The sequence below is a fragment of the Lissotriton vulgaris genome, chromosome 3_1 (genome assembly GCF_964263255.1).
Source record: "Lissotriton vulgaris chromosome 3_1, aLisVul1.2, whole genome shotgun sequence".
In the NCBI taxonomy this organism is placed as follows: domain Eukaryota; kingdom Metazoa; phylum Chordata; class Amphibia; order Caudata; family Salamandridae; genus Lissotriton; species Lissotriton vulgaris.
The window spans coordinates 1,427,002,513-1,427,027,707 of record NC_141689.1 but is presented as its reverse complement, the minus strand read 5'-3'; the positions used below and the strand labels follow the sequence as shown (position 1 = coordinate 1,427,027,707).

General features: G+C 47.6%; 1 protein-coding gene across 2 annotated transcripts in view; it reads right to left on the bottom strand.

The window, feature by feature from the left end:
* The window catches only part of UBA6 (ubiquitin like modifier activating enzyme 6), a 1,035,692-nt gene that overhangs the window by 275,416 nt on the left and 735,081 nt on the right, over window positions 1-25,195 (bottom strand). For both annotated transcript variants that reach the window (XM_086961917.1, XM_086961916.1), the window contains exon 28: window positions 16,334-16,451. In XM_086961917.1, the coding sequence (XP_086818043.1) occupies window positions 16,334-16,451 (118 nt within the window). The remainder of the gene's footprint in view (window positions 1-16,333; window positions 16,452-25,195) is intronic.

Here is a 25,195-nt window from a genome sequence, read left to right as displayed (position 1 = left end):
AAATAACCTTTAACTGTAGCTACAGCCAGACCTTTCTGAGCCAGGGATAAACAAAATAAAAGAATATCTGAGAGGGAATCTAGTAAGGGTTTGAGCTGACGTCAGGAACACCACAGCACAAACCTTTTCCAATATCCATCATAAACAGTCTTTGTAGGTGGGCACTTGAAATTCAGGATTACACCAACAAGTTCAAGGAGAAGAGCATAGGCTCCATGCATGGAGGTGTAACCAACTAGGACTCGGGTGCAGAAACCAACCCTATTGTTGTAACAGGAGGTCGTCCCTCAGAGGCAGCTGAATGGGTGGACTGATGCACAAGTCCAGAAGTTCTGATTACCACACTGTCCTTGCCAAAGCCAGAGCCACTAGGATGACTTCTGCCCAGTCTCTCTTTGTCTTCTTGAGAACTCTGGGTAGTGGCGGATAGGCATACAGGAGTTGCAGGCCCCAGTGAAGGTGAAAGACATGTACTAGGAGGACTTCCTTGGGTACACCAATGCGTAACATTCTTGACACTGGACGTTCTCTGCGGTGTCAAATAGATCGCGCTAGGGGCCCCCCCCCCATTGCTGGAAGGCACCCCATACCAGCTCTGAGCACAGATGCCATTTATGATCCGTTAGGTATCGCTGGCTGAGTTCGCCCGCTCTGATGTTTAATGATCCTGATAGATATTGGACAAGTAGAGATATGCCCTAATCGATCAGCCACTCGCATAAGCAAAGAGCTTCCAGACACAGGGACCCACTACGCCCAGCTTGTTGCAACACCACATTGGCGGTTGTATTGTCCGTGAATACCTGTACTCATTGCCCTTTGATCCTAGGAAGAAAAGCTCTTTAGGCCAATTGGATCGCCCGACGCTCCAACAAATTTATGTGAAGACAAGCTTCCGCTGGGGACCATGGTCTCCCGCGTTGCACTACTCATCATTCCCCCCTCGCATGAGGTACACGGGCCTTCTGCTGAACTTAGTTCTCCAGCTGAGAACAACGTTAAGCAGAAGGTCCCTGTACCTCAAGTGATTCTGGGGGGAGAGGGGGAGAGAATCGGGGAGTATGATGAGTAGTGCAACGCTGGCGACCCATGCTTCGACATTTTATGCTTCTTGTGGCTCTTCCTTGACTTTCTTGACTTCAACGTAGACCTATCTTTTGACCGACCTCTCAATGGAGAACGAGTCCAATCTCATGACCTCTACCGAGATCATTGAGCAATGGACGAACATGACCTAGTCTTCGATTTCCTGATCCCCGCTACTGCACGTTTTGTTTGCTGCACACAAATTGCCTTTTTAGCAATCTTGGCATACGACGAATACGAATGAGTCGTGGCCGAAGCCAAGACCCAACAAACAAAAATCATGTGTATTTGTAACCGACGTCTGACGGTTACACGTCATACATGGTTTGAACTCTGACTGTTTTGGTGACATTCTGGAAACAAAAAAGAAATGTCTAAAAGAATTTAACTAACAATTATTGAATGACAGTTAAAGCTCTGGATCCACGTAGTTTGGCGCAGAAAGAAAGGAACTAATGCCAGCGCAAGCAGGTGGCGTATATGTAGGGAAGCTGACATCACACCCGCACGAGACGGAGTTGCACGTGGAATCATAACGTCAAAGCTGGAGGACATTGCCCCATAAATGTTTCCGGATCCAATCTGAAGCCTGGGGAGTATTTAAAAGGTGAGGAATCTATGTTTAGAAGTCTCTTATCAGCAGCAGGGTTATCCATCAACCATACAGGGGATACACAAGAATTGTCTTGGCATCCTGTTCCCTTCTTTCCAAGGCTGCCCCAAAGGATATATGCAAAACTCAGAGACAGAAGTCTGGTAAGACAAAGAAGGATCCTTCAGCAAGCACACAATGAAAACACAAGAACTGTCTTGGCATCCTGTTCTCTCCTTTTCAAGTGTTACATGTAGCTCAACAGACTTGTCAAGCAGGATTTGATACCGTACTGTCAAAAGGAGACCCACAGCTTCAATCATGTTTATTCTGTGAGGTTCAGAGGAGTTATCTCTGCCCATTTTGGTTGACCAATCAATCACACTGACCTATTGTGTCGCTCCGTAGAGGAGTTTCACACCTCATTCACACCTATTCAAATGGCTGGGAGAAGTTGGAGAACATATTCTATAGTAACTTCAGCCAGAGAAATGGTGATTTTTTTAAAGTTACTTTTCCGTAACATATATTAAGAGTCTTCACCATTTAACTGGATTTTTTATAACTATTGAAAAGACTTCCAATTCCAGAGATACAGTATTAGGATTTTAATCTGTACTCTGGTTTTCCACATAGGACATCTAGCTAGGCCTGCAACAATGAAAGATAGCTTTTGGGCGCTAGTGTTAATGCACAAGTTAACTTAGAATATCACCAGGCGTTAGTCTGGATCCGGAAAGTTTTGCTTACCAGTATACTCCTGCTCGTCAGTAGGTGGCATTCTGCGGCTCCGCTTCAGTCACTGGCATCGTAAGCACCAAGATGACGTCACGGAGAGTACTTAGTCGCCACCCATGTGCGCTGATGTCAGTTCTGTACATGACTTTCCGCGCCAGGAACGCAGAGCTATGCAAGATACTGACCATCGGTGCATAAAACTAGGGCCCTAAAAGGGATGGCCTTAACCCTAGTAATCAGTTTGCAGAACGGGGAGGATGGGTGGGACGATTGAGTCTTTCACTAATGTCTCTTACAGATATATCGTTACACAAGTAGTAACTTGTGCATGTGAAAGAGAAACGATAGTGATAGATTCCTTACCTTAGAATAGATACCCCAGCAATACCAACCCTGGTGGTGGGTCTGCGAACAAGATTACACCAGAGAGTCACGCAGCACAGAACGGCCAAAGAAGCCGTCCCTCCGGACTTGACCGTCAAGGCAGTAATGTTAGTAAATGTGTGCAGCGAGGCCCACGTTGCTGCCTGACAAATGTCCTGCAAGGGAAGGCCGCGTCCCAAGGCAGTAGAGGCAACCGTTATCCTGGTGGAATGGGCACGCAGCCCCACAGGAGGCTCCTTCGTAGCCAACGAGTAACAGGCTTTGATGCACAGAACGACCCACCGAGAGATGGTCCGTTTGTGCATGGCCTGACCTTTTTGGGCGCCCACGTAGCCAACAAAGAGCTGGTCATCCAGCCAGAACTGCTGCGTGCGCTTTAGATAGAACAAGAGCGTATGTTTTGGGTCCAGAAGGTGGAGCCTCTCTTCCTCTTTCGAAGGAGGCGGAAAGAAGGTGGGCAAAGTGATGGTTTGCCCGATGTGGAAGGGCATGACAACCTTTGGCAGGAAAGAAGGACAAGTCCTGAGAACCACCCTGTCCGGATGAACAGAAAGGAAAGGAGGTTTGGAAGAAAGAGCCTGGAGCTCACTCACTCTTCTGGCAGGGGTACTAGCAACCAGGAAAGCAGTTTTTAAGGTGAGAAGACGTAAAGGACAGTTGTGAAGCAGCTCAAAAGGAGCGCACATCAAGTGAGTCAACACAAGATTCAAGTCCCACTGGGGCATTATAAACAGAACCGGAGGGAACATGTGTGTAATGCCTTTCAGGAAACGGTTAACAACCGGGGACTTAAAAATAGAAGGCTGATCAGGAAGCCATAGAAAGGCGGAGATGGCAGAAAGATAACCTTTGATAGTGCCCAGAGCAGAGCCCTGCTGGGCCAAGGAAAGAAGGGTAGTAAGCAAAGAGAATACGAAGTTCCTCTGTGTAAGTAATGTGGAAGACAAGGTGGAGGGCAAAGTGTAGTGAGTCCAAAGAGACCATTCCGTGTGTACAGAAAGGGAAAAGGGGGGAATTCTCTTTTCGGAACTAAGACTCTCACACACCGAGCAAGCAAGGTGTCATGCTTCATCATATGAGACTGCCCCTCGTCAGGTTGGCACTGCAATACCTGACGGGCACCCAAACCGGGGCTCTTTGCCGGGGATCTTTTGTTCCTGCCGGTGGGTGCAGTGGGGGTGAGAGGCCTAGTGTGTAGATGTGGGGTGCAGTGAATGTAAAAGAGGTCAGTTAGTCCTAAATTACTTTATTGGGGGGTAAACTGCCTAATATAAAGAGTCAGAGGGGCACAGGACTAGTAATGATGTATCTAGTAGTGTATGTCCTGATCTACATGTTTCATGCCATAGTTGTCCTATAGATCAGGGCACTTCCTCAGGATCGAATAAAATGCTATCAACACTACAGGGGTAAGTAAATGTTTACGTACCCAGTACACAGGTAGTTGACCTATAGATAAAGTGAAGAGAAAACAAGAACATATTGGCATGTGAATGATGATATAAAAGGCATGCTGTGTCCACATTGCCCAACCAACCTGTGGTGCTAATTGAAATAATGTGCTATATACAAGGCCATATTAATCATGGACCATCCAGTGTGCACTACATGTAGTGCATGAATCATGCTGTGTAGGACTGTGAACTATATAGGATTATAACTATATCCAGTGCCTAGGTGGTTTATGATGGTATGGAAGAGTAAGAATGCAACAAGGATGATGGCATTACAAGTAGATGCAGTCAAAAGAACTTTCACTGGACTCACCTGGTCTGTATGTGAGATATACTCGCAACAGTGAGTCGGCGGTATGAAAAGGACACCAATTGGGTCCTAGGGAAGAGATAAAACCATTAAAGAAATACACAAGAGTGGTCAGGGGTGGTTCTTGTAGGCAGACCTCGACCTGTAGTCTAATAAGCCAATAACCAAAGGGGAGAGTGCATTAACGGTTGCTCACCAGTAAGAACCTTAGGGGACCCAGTCCGAGGTACTAGATCAGATCGGCAGAACTCCTCTGATGCTGCGAACGTACCCACGTGCCCAGCTGGTCACCCCAGGGACAGGGGACCAGATGGACACTAAGCGAGCGCCACAGGCAGACACCCGCAAGGACCCGACACCACTGCAAGGAGCAGTAAGGTCGCAGGAGCAGGCTCAAGTTATGGCGAAACTATCGCCACCGCGCTCACTCACCTCTAGTACTTGAGGGATATCAGTCCAGCTACTCACCGGCGAGTTAACTCTCCTTGCGTTAAGACCTACCCTGCTGTCGACACCGGGATGGTGGCGAGCAGGGGTCAGGAGCGTCTAAGCCAGCCCACCGGAGCCCAAGTGTGGGCGGTACCAATGACGTGCAGAGTCACGTGAAGAGCGGGAGTGCAGTAACCTGTTCTAGTTACATGGTACACAGTGTATTAGACCGGCGGGCATGTTGTAATGTGCTATCTCAACCCTGCATGGAGTGCCGCTAGTCCGTTATGATGTACATAGTGTATAAAGGTACGGACCGTGCGTGTAAATTGGTGGAGATTAGTAGCCCGGTATGATAGAAAGGTAATAAGATAATAGCCTGCATGATAACCCGAATGCTGTGTAGCGGATAATTGTCCCCAAATTGTGTAGAGTAATATGCTGCCCGCTGTAGCAATGGGTAGAGATATCGAGAAAGGGGGTCAGTGTTAGCACGGAAGGGTACTGGTAGACTGGCGGCACCAGTGGCGGCCATATTGGGATGTGTGGGCTCGAATCGGGATGCCTGATCGGAAAAAGGTATCTTGTTAGCAGTGCCTAATAAAGTCCAAGTAGCTCATAGGGTGTGGAAGCACAGTTACCACGTGATTGAGCCGCTTGCACAGCAATCATGGCACTGGATGGTGGCCCTCCTTACTGGAGTGGCTCCATTATAGAAAGGAAGGGGCAAGTAGACCCGCCACACATACATGGAGTTCAGTGGCATGAAAAATAAAAATACATGATGTATACTAGGTGGGTAGGGGTCCTAGTGTTGGTGATTCAGGTCAGGGCACCCCATGGTATATCGACAAAGCAAAACAAGGGGCCCCCTGAGGGTACTGATGCAGGGCAGACTCGCAGGGGTAAAGGAGAAACTAGCAAGACACAGCAAAAGACTGCCCCCTAAATAATATATACCGGCTCAAAAAGAGTCATTATATATTATTTAGGGGGAAGTCTTTTGCAGTGTCTTGCTAGTTTCACCCCATGGTATATCATCATTTAGTCCATTGGTATGAGTGGATAGTCTGTGTACCCATCTTTGTTCTGCTTTGAACAATGCAGTCTTGGTGGTCTGGGGGTATGCCTCTAGGACTATCCAGCGAAGTGTTTCAGGGGCGTGTTGTGCATCCTTGAAACGTGTGTACAGTTTTGTGGTGACCCTTTGGCACCTAATGTTGCTTTTGTGCTCTATTATGCGTGTCTAAACTAGTCGCATGGTCACCCCAATATATTTGAGATGACAGGGGCAGGTCAGCATATAAATGCATTGTTTGGTATTGCAAGTTTGTGTGCCTCTTCAAGGTCCAACTGAAGTTAGATGACAGTGATAATTCTTTGGACGTTATAGTCAGCGGGCAGACCATGCAAGTTCCACATGGGTAATGTCCAGTGACTCCCGGGAGGCCTCACAGAGTCCTCTGAGAGTCAGTATTTTTCTTCCTAGGTCTGTGTGTATTTAGGTATCCTTAAGTTTGCGGGTTCTTTTGTATGCGAACTTGGGTTTGGATAGTTGTAATTCGCCTGTATTAAAAATGTCCCAGTGTTTTAAAAGGATTCTTTTAATCCGTGGGTAATCTGGGGTAAATGATGTCACGCAAGTCAAGGTGTCAGTGATTGGTTTCTGGTGTACTTTAAGTAGAGACTCTAGCTCTCTTCCAAGATTCTCTAACATGTTTCTGTGGATAGCCCCTTGCTTCAAGGTTAGATGCCAAAGTATTGTTTTCTTTCTTGTAATTGCTGACCAGCTTACAATTGTGTCTAATTTGTAAGATTTGCCCAAATGGCAAGTTGTCTCTTAGTGGAGAAAGAAGGAACAGAAGGACTTCTAAAAGAGGGGCAGAAAGGGGATCCACAGCCTTCGCTGTGTACCATGCCCCGAATTTGGTCCACCTACAGTCGTAACCGTTTAAGTGGAGGAACGCCTGGCTGCCAAAATCACATCACAGAGGAGGACCGTTCCCTGCTGCTGCGACAGAAGATCCTCCCGAAGAGGCAGTTGGATCGGGGGATCGATCGCAATGCTGAGTAGCTCGGGATACCAGTATCTTCGCGCCAATTCGAATCCACAAGAATGACTTGGGCCCGGTTGTGCCGAATCTTCTTCCACACTCTGGGCAGAAGTGCTATAGGAGGAAAGGCATATAACAGACCGCAACTCCACTCGCGATGAAAAGCGTCACCGAACCAGTGCCGCCTTGGAAATTCCAACGTGCAGAACTGATGACATTGCGCGATCTCTTCGGTGGCGAATAGATCTAACCAAGGCTACGTTTGAATCAGGTCAACCATCTATTTTTCACAAGCTGCCGTGCTGTCATTACTACAAATTTGGTATCAGGGTGGAACCTCTTTGAAGGCCACACACACAGATTCATTATTTAGTCCTAAAGAAGACCCCCACAGTTGATTACACAATCGCAATATTGTCCAGGGGTCGAAACGTCGACGCATACTATTGAGTGTTAATGATCACCCAGAACAATCGAGAATAACTAGACTAATTGCTAGTTGGGTTGAATCACATTTTCATATACCTCACACTGTGTTTAAATGTGTGTCTTGAATATATGCTCATTTGGTATGTATATATTGTGTTGTGATATGTAAATATATTCCTTTGTTTTCACTTCACGTCACCAATTTAAGTGTATTTGTATAGTGTATATCTGTGTCTGCATATATTTGTTCTATTCTCATTTTTTGAGTAGACAACTTACACTAATTTGCTATAAAATCATATACTGATTCAGAAGTACACGAGTTTCTTTTCTGTTTGGACTTAATTTGGATAGGTTTTATTAAATGTTAGTCCTATCTTAGTAGAGGAACAAAATTGTATAAAAAGGTTTTACGCTTTATGAAGATAATGGGTAGAAGAACCACTGTTCACTTAATGTACGAATCCCCAGGTTCTGTATGTAACTGGGTTACCCCATTATCTTATACTGTCCATTTGTTTTCAGCAGGGGTATGAGGAGGAGAGAGGGCAAACAACTATATCCCTCATACGTGCATGAACTTCTTTTTCACAGTCCCCGAAAACATGATCATTCACCAATATACACTTGTTATGCTGCAGAATAAAAGAAACCCTTCAAAGCAACAAGGGAACTGATTCGCTGTTTTGGCTAAAATCTGATATAAAAACACCGGAGTGGTCCATTTCTTTCTCTCAAAGACTTGCCATATTGATCTCAATTAATATTTTGTTTTATCTATGATTGTTAAAAGGTAGATGTAAAGAATAGGCAGGTTTTGAATGAAACAAAATCACATTGCTCTAAAACCCCACACTTTTGACATTACCACAGTTTCACACACTTTGGTTCCATTTAATTTCTCTGTGGGATATGGAGCACTCATTGCCAAAGGCAAAACATCTTCTTTATTCTTTATGTGTTTAACAAAATGGCGATTCCTTTGATTCATAGTCAGATGTCTGGAACAATCACAGGAATACAGCAAATAGGTAGAGAAACACAAACTGACCTTGGTTTCTTCAGAGAAACAAATGTTAAGTACCGAGAAACAAACCTATTTACTCCCAAAGGAAATGGTTTAAGAAACTGCAGGTATTGAGTAGAACTACAAAAACACAATGCAGCAGAATAGAAGTCGGGAACATCTAAACTGGCAAACTGCAGAGCAGGAACACATATTGTTGAGATGCACTGCAATCGAGATGGAATGAGGGAAAGGAAAACACCGGTTTTGGGCAAACGTCCTTGGAGTGCTCAGCTCCTAGGAGTAAGAATGCAAAACATGCTGCTGAGCTAAATGAGGTGTTATTGTTAAAACTGGAGTCCCTGGGTCTACAGGGCACCTGCACCATAGTGAAGCATGAGGTGGAGGGCAGACAAAGTAACCCTGTCAGAGGATGCCCTCTCCAGGGTACAAAGTAACAACAGGCAGGTCAGGTTTGCATTTAAAGAACAAATACTTTCATGGCATGAACGCCATGGGGTAGGTGGATGCTGAATATGGACGTTAAAACGCATGCAATTACATTGCATGCCGTTGTAAAGCCAACCTTTACCCCGACTTTCTGTTAGGGGAGCGCTGGAAGTTCGAATAGATTAATTTTCTATTCCTACTCCAGTGTGAGGAACAGTAGGGAAGATGTTGAAGTTAAATCCAACACCTTCTACCTACTGCTGCACACCTTTTTCGTTGCAATGACATGCAATGTAATGGCATGCATTGTAACGGTTGCGTAGTAAGGAATATGCTACTTACCAGTATGCATCTGTTCTTGGCATGTAGGGCTGCTGACATTCATATCTTGTGCATAGATGGGTCCAGATGATTGCACTTGTTGTCTTGGAAGAGTTTTCGAAGTATCACGAGATAGGGGACTCCTCCCTTGGACTACAGTGCGCATGGGCATCCTCTCCATCCTCAGATTGTTTTTCGCCATTGTGGCAGAGATGGAGATAGCAAAGTAAGAAATGGCCATGCCAGAGAGAATGCTGCAGCAGCTACAGGCACCGGGGAGGAGGGCGGGCGATATCAATGTCAGCAGCCCTACATGCCAAGAACAGATGCATACTGGTAAGTAGCATATTCCGTTTGAGGCATGTGGGCTGCTGAATTCATATCTTGTGCATAGACTGTATAGCAATATCTCCTCTAGCGGTGGCTACCTGTGCCAGCTGCAGCAGTTTGAAAAAGAGTTTTAAGGACAGCCTGGCCTACAGCACCTTGCTGTTTTGTTTGTACATCTACACAGTAATGTTTTGTGAAAGTGTGTATGGTGGTCCATGTGACTACCTTACAGATGTCTTCAAGAGGAATATTTCCTAGGAAAGCCATGGATGCCCCCATTTTCCTAGTGGAGTGTGCTTTTGGGGGGACGGTTAAAGTGCGTTTTGCCTTTTGATATCTGAATGTATTTCACTATCCATCTTACTATTCCTGATTTTGAAATTGGATTCCCCTTGTGCTGTGGTGCAAAGGCAACAAACAGTTGCTTTGTTTTCCGAAAGAATTTTGTTCTGTCCACATAGTAAAGTAGAGCTCTCTTTACGTCTAGTGTGTGCAGGGCTCTCTCAGCTACTGACTGTGGATTTTGAAAGAACACTGGCAGTTCTATTGATTGGTTGATATGGAAATTGGACCCAACCTTAGGCATGAATTTAGGGTTTGTTCTAAGAACCACCCTGTTGGCGTGTACCTGCATGAAAGGTTCTTGAATTGTAAGCGCTTGTAATTCACTCACTCTTCTGAGTGAGGTGATGGCAACTAGAAAAGCAACTTTCCACGTTAGGAATTGTATTTCACAAGAATGTAAAGGTTCGAAAGGAGGGCCCATGAGTCTGGTAAGCACTATATTGAGATTGCAGACTGGGGAAGGGGGGTGCCAAGGAGGAATCACCCTTTTTAGACACTCCATGAAAGCTTTGATTGCTGGTATTCTAAACAGGGAAAGGTGTTGTCTGTTTGAAGGTATGCTGCAATGGCAGCAAGGTGTAGCCGTATTGAAGAGTATGCTAAGTTACATCTTTGTAGGTGCAGCAGGTAACATATAATGTTCTGTATTGATGCGTCTAATGGATTGATTTGGTTATTGTTGCAGTAAATAACAAATCTTTTCCATTTAGCTGCATAGCACGCTCGTGTGGTTGGTCTTCTTGCCTCCTTAATGATAATCATGCAATCTGGGGGCAAGTTAAGATATCCAAACTCTAAGACCTCAGGAGCCACATCGCTAGGTTCATTTGGTTGGGATCTGGGTGTCTGATTTCTCCATGGTTCTGAGTTAGAAGATGAGGTGCAAGGTGCAGTCTTTGATGGGGAACTACTGAGAGTTCTAGGAGCGTGTACCACAGTTGTCTCGTCCATGTGGGAGCACCTAGGATTAGTGTGAGGGAGTGTTGCCGCAGTTTGCGTGCCACCAGCGGGATCGGGGGTGCTGGGGGAAAAGCGTACGCAAATCTGCCTGACCAGTTCATCCATATTGCATTGCCCTGTGACAATGGATGTGGCAACCTGGCGGCAAAGGATTGGCATTTCGAGTTTTCTTTTGTGGTGAACAGGTCTATTTCTGGGTGACCCCACTCCTCGAAGAATGGTTGGAGGACATGGGGGTGAATCTCCCATTTGTGTAATTGCTGGCTGTGCCTGCTGAGCAGGTCGGCAACTTGGTTGTCCTTCCCTGGAAGGTGTTCTGCTAGGAGAAAAATGTTTTTGGGAAACGCCCACTTCCAGATGCTCTGTGCCAGATGGGACAGCTTGGAGAGTGCATTACTCCCAGTTTCTGGATATAGTACATTGCGGTCATGTTGTCCGTCCGGATCAACACTCTCTTGCTGTACAAGTATTTCTGAAATGCTTTTAGAGCTAGGAATATCGCTAGCAACTCCAGTTGGTTGATATGCAGCCTTCTCTGCTTGTTTGTCCAGAGCCCCTGTACTGTGTATTGAAGGAGAGCAGCCTGTCAGTGATGCGTCCGCTGTTCGTACTAGTTGTGGAACCGGCTCTTGGAACAGTCGCCCCTTGGAAAGGTTTTGTGGGTTCCATCACTGCAGAGAGTTGTGAGTGTGACTGTCTACCAACACTAGGCCTTTTAGTTGTCCTAGAGCCTGGTTCCATTGCCGTGCTAGGCATTCCTGTAATGGGCGCATTTTGAGTCTGGCATGGGGGACAATGAATATGCAGAAGGCCATCATGCCTATGAGCTGCATAAAGACTTGAGCTGGCAGTGAGTGTTGTGGCTGGAATTTGCAAATGAGTGTCTTGTTGAGTTTGGATACGCCTTTGCCACAGAGGTGTTTATGTTGGCTCCCAGGTACTGCTGTATGTGGGACGGTTGCAGATGTGATTTTGTGTAGTTGATTGAGAATTCTAAGCTGTGTAACAGCTGGATTGAGACGTGTGTGCTGCGCATTGGTGGTACGATTTTGCTTGTATAAGCCAATCGTCCAGGTAAGGGTACACATGGACGTGCTGCCTCCTGAGATGTGCTGCCGCGGTCGCTAAGCATTTTGTAAACACTCTTGGAGCCGTGGTAACCCCGAAGGGCAAAACCTTGAATTGGTAGTGTTGACCTTCTATTGTGAACCTGAGGTATTTATGTGGACTGGATGGATGGATATGTGGAAATACGCATCTTTGAGGTCCAGCGTTGCTAGGAAATCCCCTGTTGTAGCAACAGGAGCACTTTCTGTAATGTGATCATATGAAAGTGCTCCGACAGTATGTATTGATTTAGGGGTCTGAGGTCCAATATTGGTCTGAGAGAGCCGTCCTTCTTGGGAATAAGGAAATATAATGAGTACACTCCCTTCCCTAGCTGTTGGAAAGGGACTTGCTCTATGGCCCCCTTTTCTAGCATGCAGTTCACCTCTTGCTGTAATAGGGTGATGCGTTCTCTGGACATTGGACAATGTCTTGGTGGTATGTTTGGTGGTTTAAAGTCAGTTCTAGGCAGTAGCCAGACTGGATAATTTCTCTCACCCACCTGTCTGTGGTAATTGTGTTCCAGACGGGTAGGAACTGTTGGAGTCTGCCTTCGACCGGTGTTATGTGGTCTGGAGGAAGTGTGATAGAGTCACTGTTTTGAGGCAGTGGAGGCTCTGGTGTTATTGCCTCCACGTCCTCTTCCCTTGGTATTGTTACCTCTGTAGCCTCCTCTGGTGGTGTTTTTAGCAAAGGAACTTTGTGCGTTACCTTTATATGAGGCCGTTGTTTGTGAGGTATGTCCTCGTGTGTTTGCCCTGTATGAGGAGCGACGAAAGGAGCCCCTTTGGTGCTGAAATTGCAATGCCCCCATAGATTTTGCTGTCTCTGTGTCCTTTTTCATTTTATCCAAAATGGTGTCGACAGCAGGGCCAAACAGAAAGTCCTGGTTAACAGGCTGGTTAAAGATAGTTGACTGTACCTCATTTTTAAAACCGGAAATACGCAGCCATGCATGTCTGCGGAGTAGAACGTTAGTATTGATTGACCTAGCTGCAGTGTCTGCTGTGTCAAGCGCGCATTTGATGGAGGAGTTTGTTATGAATTTTCCCTTCTGTATGAGATCTTGGGCTTGTGCTTTGAAAGGCTCAGGTAGGTGTTGCATTAGGGTCTCTAGCTGGTCGTAATGCGCCCTGTCGTACCGAGCCAGTAAAGCTTGTGTATTAGCTATCCTCCACGAGTTGGAGGCTTGTGCTGCTACTCTTTTCCCTGATGCCTCTAGTATCTTTGACTCTTTGTCTGGGGGAGGTGCTTCCCCGGTTGTTTGGGAGTTGGCCCTTTAACGTGCGTTGGCCACTACCAGTGAATCAAGTCGTAACTGCCCTTTGATGTAAGCAAGGTCTGTAGGGGATGCCCTATACTTTTTCTCTATTCTGGGGCTGATTACCCGTGCCCTGGCTGTGTCCTTAAATATGTCAGGTGCATGTTTCAGAACTCCCTTTAACATGGGAAGTGTTTTGACACTTTTTTCTGATGTAGGGAAGGTGTCAAATAAGAAGTCTTCTTCAACGGGGTCGTTATGCATATCCACGTTGTGGAACTGTGCAGCTCTGTCTATGAGCTGATTAAAAACTACTGTGTCGTCAGTGGGAGATGGTTTAGTAGGATAAGAGGACATGTCAGGGATGGGATGGGTGTTGTAAGTGTCAGTTGGCTCTTACCATGGTTCCTGTGGTTCAGTGTCCTGTGGGAAGTCATATTGAGGCTGTGGCTCATCCCCTGTGTTACACTCGTTGTCCCCGTGATGAGAGGGAGAGTAAGGAATATAAGAAAGGAGTAGTAGGTATGATAGGTTGAAAAGGAATGAAGGGTCTAGAAGGAGAAGTTCCAAAGTCCTTTTTCCTTAGTGGAATGGGGGACTGAGGTTTAAAGTCCAAAGGCCTCTTTTTCCTATGCAGGATGGTAACTTCACCAGTCTGTGGGTCAATAAAAATGTTTGCTTGGTCGTCAGAGGGATCTGGGTGGAAGAGTTCTTCCTTAACAGTCCTTGGCTGAGTCTTAGGCTTTGGCTTGTAGACGACTTTAGGTTTAGGAAGTGGCTTTTTTCGGCTGGGCCCTTTGTCTGATCGACAGTGTCTTTCGGGTCGACACTTTTTTGGTGCTCCGTAAGCTTCTTCAGAGAAGTGTCGTCTCCGGAGTCGATGTTTTTGTTGGGATCGACTGGAGTCTTTTGTTTTTTCGGCTGAGCGTCCTTTCCGGAGTCGATTGTCTTTTTTGGATCGACTGGTGTCTTCGGATTCAGTGTTTTCGGTCCAAGAGGACGTTCTGGTTTGGACGCGTGCTTCTGTACGGCGCCTTTTGTCGGCTCGACGTTTTTCGGTGCCGAAGGCTTGTTTGGGTCGGCGACCTTCTTTGGTTCGGCGCCCTTGGGTTGTGTGGCCTTGTTCGGGTCGACAACCGGTTTTGGGTCGACAATTTTGGGCTGTGCGGCCTTCTTGGGGTCGGCAGTCTGTTTCGGCTCGACGCTCTTTGGCTGTACGGCCGCTTTTGGATCAACGCCCTTCGGGTCGGCGACCTTCTTTGGCATTAGAACCTTCTTCGGGACGATGTTACTGGGCCCTGGGGTTTCTGAAGGTTTCGGAGCCGAGCTGGATGGCGGGGGAATTGAAACTTTTTTATGATCTTGGCTAAGGCCTTTCGGCGATGCCTTGACCGGAGCTGTTGTTATTGGGGTACATGGTGTCAGGGGCAGGGTACTCACGATTTGCCCCGGTGGGATCTCGTCATCGGAGTCCGAGTAGTCCTCTACGGTGACGATCTCTAGGTCCGAGTCTGGCGCCTCTTGTAGTTCCTGGTCGTCATCGAAGATGTTGTCCGGGTCTGGTGCCTGTTGCTGCATTTCTTGCCTGGCTGCACGTCGGTTCCGAATAGTTTTATTGGATCAAAACTGTGCACAGGCTGGACAGCTTTCCTCTTTATGGTCTTGGGAAAGGCACTTGTTGCATACTGAGTGCTTATCAGTATGTGGGAACTTGGCGTGGCATTGCAGGCACCTTTTAAATGGGCTTCTTTCCATCAACGGTCGGCTCACGTGGCGTCGAAAAGGCCCAACGGCCCGCGTCGACGACCGCTTGGAGATGGAAGGCTGGATCGAGTAGAGAGGTACCGATCGAGAACAACACCGTCGAATCGAAGGCCTTTTGGCCTTTAGAAAAGTTTTGTTTTCGCTTCTGAAGTTGGAGTATAGGAGTTTGCATCCGAACCCAATGGCGGAAAAAAACAATCTGAGGATGGAGAGGATGCCCATGCACACTGTAGTCCAAGGGAGCAGTCGCCTATCTCATGATACTTCGAAAACTCTTCCAAGACAACAAGTGCAATCATCCGGACCCAACACTAGGCGGCGATCTATGCACAAGATATGAATTCAGCAGCCCACATGCCTCGAACAGGCTGTTTCCCGTGGATGCTGGGTGTCTAAAACATGGTAAAGGAGACATGTGCCCATTGGCAGCCATCTCCACCAACAGACAGATATCTGCCTCATTACAGTCCAGAAGAGGAAGAATTTTCCCTCCCACAAATCTATTGCAAGGCATAAGAATAGTGAAGGGGTGGTCATCCTACTTGGTGGTTCTGACCCTACTTTAAAAACACATTCTAAAGGCCTCTCCAATGTCTACCTTGACCATTTAGTTATGATGTGTGACCATGATGCAGTTTCCACTTACTGATCAAATGAGATGACATGGTCTGCTTTGCATTTTGTTGTTGCTTCCAACAGAAGAGTTGACACCGAAGGAGACTGCTTACAGAGGGGATAGGCTTGACTAGTGCATCCCAGGCTTCCTCAGACGTCACACTACCGCATTCCTGAGGCCATCACAATAAGACCCCGTTCTTCCACAACATCCATGGGCAAACACACACTGGGAGTGCCTAAATACATGAAGACATTTCAAACATTTATCTCATTGATCCCACCAATCAGAAATTGGATACTGCATAGAGACAGACAACACCTACTTTTTAGCTTTCCATCCCTGTTGCTAAGGAATATAACTAATTTCCCTCACCTCTATCAGGGGCACTGCCCACTGCAGGATTATCAGGGGTTTGAAAATCTCTTCGCTCCAACTTTCTGGACTGTGCACTGGCACAAATGCAGCAAGCATTCCAACAACATGCAGTGTCTCAACATTCACTCCTGTAAGACAACCTTTCATGGCCGTAGATGAATACTCTCTGTTGAGACCTTTGTTATAGTAGATATACACCAGGCTTTTCCTGGTTGGGCAGGAGTATCAGACACAGCCTCATTTCAAAGTCAGGAATTGAATAAATGGTGGAAAGACGTCCGGAAATGTAAACAATGTATAATGGAAGGAGACGACTTACATTCTGATGCTTCACTGGACAATATGACTTTTTCTAGTTGGGTGATAGCATTCCTCTCATCTTCACTGCTTACAGGGATTTGGTCCGGTTTCCTCACGGTTTCATCAGTTTGAACAATCTGTCAACGTGTATACAAAAAGGTAATTTCTTCTCAGTAATTCTGTATAGAACTGTCACTTGAACACACTATAGTTATTTACTATAGGAGAGAGAACAAAGTTTGAAGTACTTAAACAAGTTAATTACCTTTGGTAACACACTTTCTGATGGACATTCTATCAAACTGTAGATTGTTCACCTTATGGCTTCCCAGACGCTAAACTGGATTTTGAAAACCTTTTGCAATCATTTGTGTCCAGCACCAGCTGGTGCCATTAGCCCCTGTTGCACACCCGGCCAGGACAAAAAGGAGCTTCATATAGGTGCCTTCCCTGAACCCAGACGCCAGCTCAGACCATCACAACACTGACAAATTAAGGATGTTGACAATTTGGATAATTTAACTCTGAACCGGATTACCCTTGGAAACTACACTTTGCAAACAGGGCAGTGTGTGAGGAACATGTGCTTTGAGTATTCACCAGAAAGAGCATAAGGGAAAGTAAGTAATTCACTCTGATTGACCCTTCCTAGCACATATTCCTCAATTTGAGAATCAATAGCAAAGCAATTCCACCTCAAAACGTGGGTATGAGGAACAGACTTCATACCAGAAAATAATGCAGGACTGAGTGGTCGAAATGATCCTCCCAGCCGTCCTCAGAGTCATACAGTACTACCTAGTGAAAGTATGGATAGATGCCAATGTGGCGGCTTGGCAAATGTCCAACACAGGAACACACTGAGCCAGGGCTGTAATAGCAGCTTTCACCCTGTTGGAATGAGAAGGATCCTTTCTGGTCAAACTGTAAAACTGGCAAGGGCAATCCATCACAACAAGGTTCATTTCTGCACTGTATTTCCTTTATTTACACCAGCAAATCTGGCAAAGTGGTGAGAGTCTACTTGTATGTAAAAACTGAGGTCCCGTGGTCACTGTGCCACTGGATTGAAGCTATCCTGGCCGATGAGGAGTGATACCCTGAAACCGGTCCAGGGAGGACCTGGCTTGGCAGTTCAGGCTGGACTTTTACCATGAGAAGCAGAGTCAAGACTGATTTGCATATGGCTGGGTCCAAACTGGGGTGGCGTGGTTAGCAAGAAACCGATGGATTAAACCCAGATCTGTGACTGGGGTGAATGTTTGCATTGTTCAGCATTCAGTCCATCATCTGCTCTTTTTACAAAGTGTAACATAGCCAAGGGTAATCCATTGCAACAAGGTCCATTTCTGTACTGTATTTTCTTTATTCACACCAGAAAATCTGGCAAAGTGGTGAGCGTCCACTTCTATGTAAAACTGATGTCCGCTTATTAGTCAACAAGTGCAGTATGATGGACTGCCCGACATGAACATGTGACTCCAGTTTTAAAAGAAAGGATGCATATGCTAAAAACACAAATTTGATAGAAAAAAAAGGCTTGACTGATAAAGCCATAATTCACTGACATGACACACAGATGTATGAGTAACACAGTCTTCAAAGTTAAGAGCCCTTGGGAACAACTGTGCAGAGGCTTGGAAGGAGAGCACACATTAAAAAAGTAAGGACCACATTCTGATCTTACTGCTTAATAATGAAGGGGGCTGGGAGAAATGTATGGAAGACCTTTCATAAAAGCATCACAACTGATGACCTGAATAAAAAATGGCTGAAGAAAAGACAAAAGGCCTTAGAAGCAGTATTTAACAGTGCCCACAGCAAACTCTTGCCGGGTCAGGGACAACGCTAACCGGAAAATATCAGACAGCTTAGCCTGGATAGGTTCAACCTGCTTGATGAATTAAGACCATCCTCCAGAATAAAAACTTTGTGAACAGTTGGTGTGCAGCCAAAATGACATATACCACCTACGGTTAGGTGACCTAGACTAATCCTAACTGTGTGTTCAGAATTGCTTCCAAGTAAGGTTGAATTTGTAGAGGTTCAAGGTGAGACTTGGGAACTTTACTAGGAAATTCTAGTCTGTGAAGTAGATCCAGTTTCAACTGAGTGGGTTGTTGGCACTGCTGGAGAGTGCTGGCTTTGATGAGCCAATCGTCCAGATAGGGAAATACATGGGCATTTTGACTTCTCAGATGTGCTGCAAACACTGCAGGCATTTTGTGAAAACTTGAGGTGGTGTAGTCACCCCGAATGAAAGCACTTTCAATTTTACCCACTATGACAAATCATAGGTATTTGAGGTGAGCAGGGTGAATTGTTTTGTAGAAGTAGGTGTCCTTTAGGTCTAGTGTCGCCATAAAGTCGCCCAGTTGTGGAAGAGAAATGACATCCTATAACTTGACCAGATGGAAGTGTTCGGATAGTATGTACTGGATTAGAGATCGGAGATCTAAGATTGATCCTAGCTTTGGGAATCAGAAAGTATAGGGAGTATACTCCTGAACCTAGTTGTTAAGGAGGAACATGTTCTATGGCCCCTTTGTGAAGAAGAGCTTGGCCCTCTTGTTTGAGAAATGTTTGATGTTCGTGTGATAACCTGTGACTGCGAGGTGGAATGTTGGGCAGTGTGGTAATGAGCTCTAGACAATAGCCATGTTGGACAGCACTCACTAGTCTGTGGGGATGGAATCCCAGAATGGGTGGAAAAACTGTAGTCTGCCCCAAACAGGTGTTGTGTGGTCAAGGGAGAGTAGTAGGATTGGCTAGTCACTGTTTGGCAGTGGGTGTTGCTCCATGTGCGGAGGCACCTCTGCCCCTTCCTGTGTTGTTACTTCCTCTGAAGGAACCTCTAAAATAACCCTTGGTGTAGAGAGATTAAGTTTGTTTTTGTTGGGAAGTATCTGTGGAGGTGTATTTATATACCCCTCTATAGGCTGGCTGACACAAGGAGCCTCTAGAAGTGGAAGTTTGGAATGCTCGGATCACCTTAGCTTTATCAATGTTCTTTTTTTCATTTTTATCAAGGGTAGAATCCACCTGTGGTTCAAAAAGGTGCTCCTTATCAAAAGGCATATTTAAGACTGCCTGCTGGACCTCAGGTTTGAGCCAAGAACACCTTAGCCATGCGTGCCTACTGAGAAGGACACTGGTATTAATACTTCTGGCTGCTGTATCTGGTGTCTCAAGGGCACAGTGGATGGAGTTGTTTGTAATGGTCTGCCCCTCTGCGACAAGCTGCAGACCCCTTTTGCGATGTTCTTCCATGAGGTACTGCAAGAGTTCCTCTATACCATCCCAATGGGCTCTACAGTAGCGGGCTAGAAGGGCCTGTGAAATGGCAAAACGCCAATGGTTGGTTGCCTGTGCTGCACCCTCTTCCCAGCCACATCTATGTGTTTGCTTTTCAGTACGAGGTTATCCCCAGTAGCCTGACTGGTTGCCCTTTTGTGTGTAGTAGTTGCAACAATGGAGGCAGGAGGTACCTGGATCCTGATAAACAAGGAGTCAGTAGGCACTGCTTTATATTTTTTGTCCACCCAAGGGGTAATGACCCGGTCATGGACTGTCTCCTTAAAAATGTCCTCAAAATGTCTCATCATGCCAGGAAGCATGGGCAAAAATTAGGTGGCTTTGTGTGTGGAAGAGAGGGTGTCAAATAGAAAGTTCTGCTCTAGTGATTCTTTGTGTATCTCAACATTATGAAAAGTCGCTGCCCTAGATATAACCTGTTGGAAGGAAGTGGCATCCTCAGGAGGGGAAGAACAAGCTGGATATAGGTCTGGATAGTTGGGGGTTGTGGGATCAGTGTTGTATATATTCCCAAGGGTCTGGATCACCCAATGGCCCTCCCAGTGTCCCCAGTGTGTCCCAGAGGTGAAATATCAAGTGGGTCCTGTGTTGGAGAGAGTGGGGATGGAGGCAGTGGGGATGGTGTTGGTGGAGGAGGCAGTGTTTAAGGAGGATGGTAGGCAGGGCTGGTGGCATTGCTCTTTGTTTTCTTTCGGTCAGGAAAAGGAATATCAACAACCTCCTCAAATGTTAATTTCCTCTTTGGAGGCGGAGAAGCAAGGATTCGACCAGTTCTCTCCTGTATCTGAGTTTTTCTCTGACAAATGTACATTTTTTCAAGAATGGATTTGACAGGAGACGTGGATGCTGATGATGTTTTTGAGTCTTTCAGCTACGAAGGTTTTGGTACAGAGGTTTTCAGCTTATTAGTGGGATGCTTGGTCGGCGCAGAGGAAGATGGAGTCGGCTACAGAATTGGTACAGAAGATCCGCAGAGTACCGAAGCTTATTCTCAGTCCAAAGAGGTCAATGCCGAAAGCTTGGCTTTGGGATAAATCTTTGGTGCCGGGCCAGAGGGCGAGGCTCAAAAACAGTTTTTCAGATCAGACCATGACCCGACGGCAGTGGTGGTCTGGCAACGGGAGAGCTGAAAATGTTTTGGTTGGTTTGAATGGAGGAGCTGGGGTCACAGTACTCATGTGCTGACCAGATGGTAGTTCCAGTATCTCAGTATCTACCTCCAGGTCGGAACCAGAGCTTTCGTCGATAGAGAAAGCCTCCTCTTCCTAGGCGGTCGGCTCCTCGTGTGCATGTTCTTCACCAAAAAGGTCAGGGGCGTCTTCTGTGGCTTTCTGAGACATTTCCAGACAACAAGCTTTTTGATCCCAAAGGGTTTTCTTGGACTCAAACACCTTACACTGGTTGCAGTCAGTTTCCTTAAGGTCAGGCGAAAGGCACAGGTTGCACACGAGGTGTTGTGGCAAAACGGGCAAAACAAGAAAGGTGTACATTCCATTAGAAATGAATTTTCGATGGAGGCGTTGACATGCAAGAAGGTAGGCCAGAGATGGGCGGTCAGTCAAAGCCCGAACCTACAAAATTGGACAGTAGCACAGAAGTGGAAAGTGAGATCAATAACAATACCATCAAGGACAGTAAAGAAACCAAAGAATTATACTGAATGGAGTCAAAATACGGAGAAGAGGCTTGCACGTCCGAACCAAATGACAGAGAAAAGACCAAGTTACTTACCTTCGGGAATGATGTATCTGTAAGAGACATATATTAGTTATATATTCCGGAGATTTTTTCTTCAGCAGTACCCCTGTGCATCGGTAGGTAACATCGGTTGTCTCTGCATCTGTCGTCGGTGTCACTGGGATGACATTGCAGTGCCTACTTAGACGCTGCCCCAGCACACTGATGTCAGTTGATCATCCACCTGGAAATCCTTTGTGCGGTCAAGGTAGAAAGACAGCACACGTTTCGGGTCCAGACGGTGAAGTCTCTCCTCCTCCTTGGAAGGGTGCAGGGGCGGGAAAAAGATGGGCAGAGTAATAGTCTGCCCAATGTGAAAAGGAGTGACAACTTTAGTTAGAATACCTTAGAATATCCCCAGGCGTCAGACTGGATCCGGAAACTTTTGCGTAGCAGTACCCTTGAGCGTCGTTAGGCGTCGTCTGCGGCTCCGCGTCCGTCGTCGGCGTCGTTATGACGTCTCCGGAGTACTAAGAAGGCCCCCTCGCGCGCGGACGTCAGTTCTTATACACAGCTTTTCCATGCCAGAAACGCAGAGCCATGATAAAAACCAACACTGGTGCCATGAAACTAGGGCCCTGAAAGGGGATGACCTTAACCCTAGATATCGGTTCGCAGATCGGGGAGAATGGGTGGGGCGGTAAGGAATCTAATACTAACTACTGTTTCTTACAGATATATTGTTACCGAAGGTAAGTAACTTGTGCATCTGAAAGAACAGGTTAGTATTAGATTCCTTACCTTAGAATAGATACCCCAGCAATACCAACCCCGGTGGTGGGTCTGCGAACCAATGATCACACCAGAAAGTCCTGGAGAACGGAACGGCCGAAAAAGCCATCTCTCCGGACTTGGCTGTCCAGGCAGTAGTGTCTTGCAAACGTGTGCAGCGAAGCCCACGTAGCTGGCTGACAGATGTCCTGCAAGGGGACTCCCCGACCCAGGGCAGTAGTAGCCGCCGTGGCCCGAGTGGAATGGGCACGTAGCCCCACAGGAGGCTCCTTTCTAGCCAGAGAGTAACAAGCCTTGATGCACAAGACAACCCATCTAGAAATGGTTCGCTTGTGCACCGTCGACCTTTCTTAGCACCCACGTAATCAACAAAGAGTTGGTCATCCACCCGGAACTGGCGTGTGCGATCCAGATAGAATGAGAGCGCACGTTTTGGGTCCAGATGGTGGAGCTTCTCTTCCTCTTTCGAGGGATGCGGAGGTGGAAAGAAGGTGGACAAGGTGATGGACTGCCCGATGTGGAAGGCTGTGACTACCTTGGGCAGGAAAGAGGGTCATGTCCGCAACACAACTTTGTCCGGATGGACAGAAAGGAAAGGAGGTTTAGAAGAAAGAACCTGGAGCTCACTCACTCTCCTGGCAGAGGTGATGTCAACCAGGAATGCAGTCTTAAGAGTAAGGAGACGAAGAGGACAGTTATGAAGTGGCTCGAAGGGAGCGCACATCAGATAAGTCAGAACAAGGTTCAAGTCCAACTGAGGCATCACGAAAGGAACACGAGGGAACATATGAGTGATGCCTTTCAAAAACCTATTTACAACTGGGGACTTGAACAAAGAGGGCTGATCAGGGAGCCTTAAGAAGGCGGAAATGGCAGAGTGCCCTGAGCAGAGCCCTGCTGGGCAAGAGAAAGAAGAAAGAGGAGAACCTCTGAAAGAGGGGCAGAAAGGGGATCCACAGCCTTTGCTGTGCACCACGCCACAAATGTATTCCACCGATTTTGTGGAGGGACGCCTGACTGCCAGAATCACATTACAGACTTCAGGAGGCAAGTCAAATGGCCTCAACTGCCACCGCTCAATCTCCACGCATGTAAGTGGAGACTGGACAGGTTCGGGTGGAGGACCGTCCCCTGCTGCTGCGACAGAAGGTCCTCCTGAATAGGCAGACGAATCGGGGGATCGACAGACATGGTGAGTAGCTCGGGATACCAGTATCTTCGTGCCCAGTGCGGAGCCATAAGGATGACTTGGGCCCGGTCGCGCCTGATCTTCTTCGCCACTCTGGGCAGAAGTGGTATAGGTGGAAAGGCGTCTCCGAGCAAGTGCCGCCTTGGAAATTCCAACGCGCAGAACTGATGACATTGCGCGTTCTCTTCTGTGGCGAATAGATCTAACCAAGGCTCTCCCCACTGCTGAAAGAGGCCTAGCGCCACGTCCAAGTTCAGACGCCATTCGTGATCCATCATGCACCTGGCGTTCAGGGAACCTGTCAGGTGTCGAACCACCAGGGTCACCCCTGATGTTCCAGCCACTGCCAGAGGCACAGAGCCTCTTGGCATAGGGTCCACGACCCCACCCGCCCTGTTTGTTGCAGTACCACATGGCGGTGGTGTTGTCTGTGAACACCTGCACTAAACTCCCCCGGACAGAGGGGAGGAATGCCTTCAGTGCAAGCCGGATCGCCCGCAGCTCCAGAGGTTGATGTGGAGCCGGGAGTCCCCCGGAGACCAGAGGCCTCTGATCGCCGCCTTTCCCATGTGGCCCTCCCCAGCCCTGGAGGGACACGTCCGTCACAACGGTGAGCTCCGGTTGGGGTTGGGAGAGGGATCCGTGAGCCACCACTGCAACTGTCTTGCAGTGCCCTCCGAGATCAAAACATGATCGGACAAGTTGCCCTGATGCTGGGCCTACTGAAACTTCAGGTCCCACTGCAGAGCCCGCATCCGCCACCTGGCGTGATGCACCAGAAGGATGCAGGAGGCCATCAGCCCCAGAAGCCGCAGCGTCAACCTGACCGAGACTCGGGATAACGGCTGAAAGATCGGAATCGGAATCTGAATATCCCGAACCCGCTGTTTGGGAGGATAAACCCGAAACTGCGCCCGGTAAACGGAAAGTGCTCGTGGCCTACCGTGAACCTCAGGTAGCGCTGTAGCGCTGGTGGGCCGGCAAGACCGAGATGTGAAAATAAGCATCCTGCAAGTCCAATGCTACCATCCAGTCTACCGGGTCCAGGGCAGCTAAGACCTGAGCCAGTGTCAGCATCTTGAACTTCTCCTTCCGGAGGAAGCCGTTGACGTTCCGCAGGTCCAAGATAGGGCGTAGGCCCCCTTTGCCCTTCTTGGGAACCAGAGAGTAGTGGGAGTAGCAACCACACCCTACTTCTGGCCCAGGAACGCGCTTGATGGCCCCCTAGGCCAAGAGGGGCGTAACTTCCTCTCGCAGAAAATTCAAGTGATCCCCCGAGACGCGGTGGTACTGCGGTGGCATGGCCCGAGGGGTCACCTCGAAGGTGAGGGAGTAGCCCCTTCGGACGATTTGCAACACCCACCTGTTCGATGTGATGTCGCGCCAGTGGATGAGGTGATGGCGAACCCTGTCCCCCACTGGCGCCACATGGGCCTGAAAGCTCGGACTAGGAGGGCTTTGAGTTGGATGCTGCGGGGGTAGATCTGGACTGGCCGCGCCGTTGTCCCCGGGCACCGCCACGGCGGTTACAACGTCCGCCACCGCGCTGGATGTTAGTCTGTGGCCTGTGGCTGGCAGGACGTGTGGGGGCGCCCCTTCCTTGCCCACGAAAGGAGCAAAAGGCAGCAGTTTGCTGGCGCGGGCCGACAGGCCCAAGGACTTGGCCGTAGCCCTGGAGTCCTTAAAGCGCTCAAGCGCACTGTCTGCCTTGTCGCCAAAGAGGCGACGGCCATCAAACGGCATATCCATAAGGGTGTTTTGGACATCAGCTCAAAAGTTGGCGAGCCTCAGCCAGGCGTGGCGACGAATCGCCACCGTCGTAGCCTTCGCTCTGCCCAGCGAGTCCGTTGTATCCAGCCCACACCGGAGGGAATACCGTGCCGCATCTCGACCCTTCGCAAGGGCTTT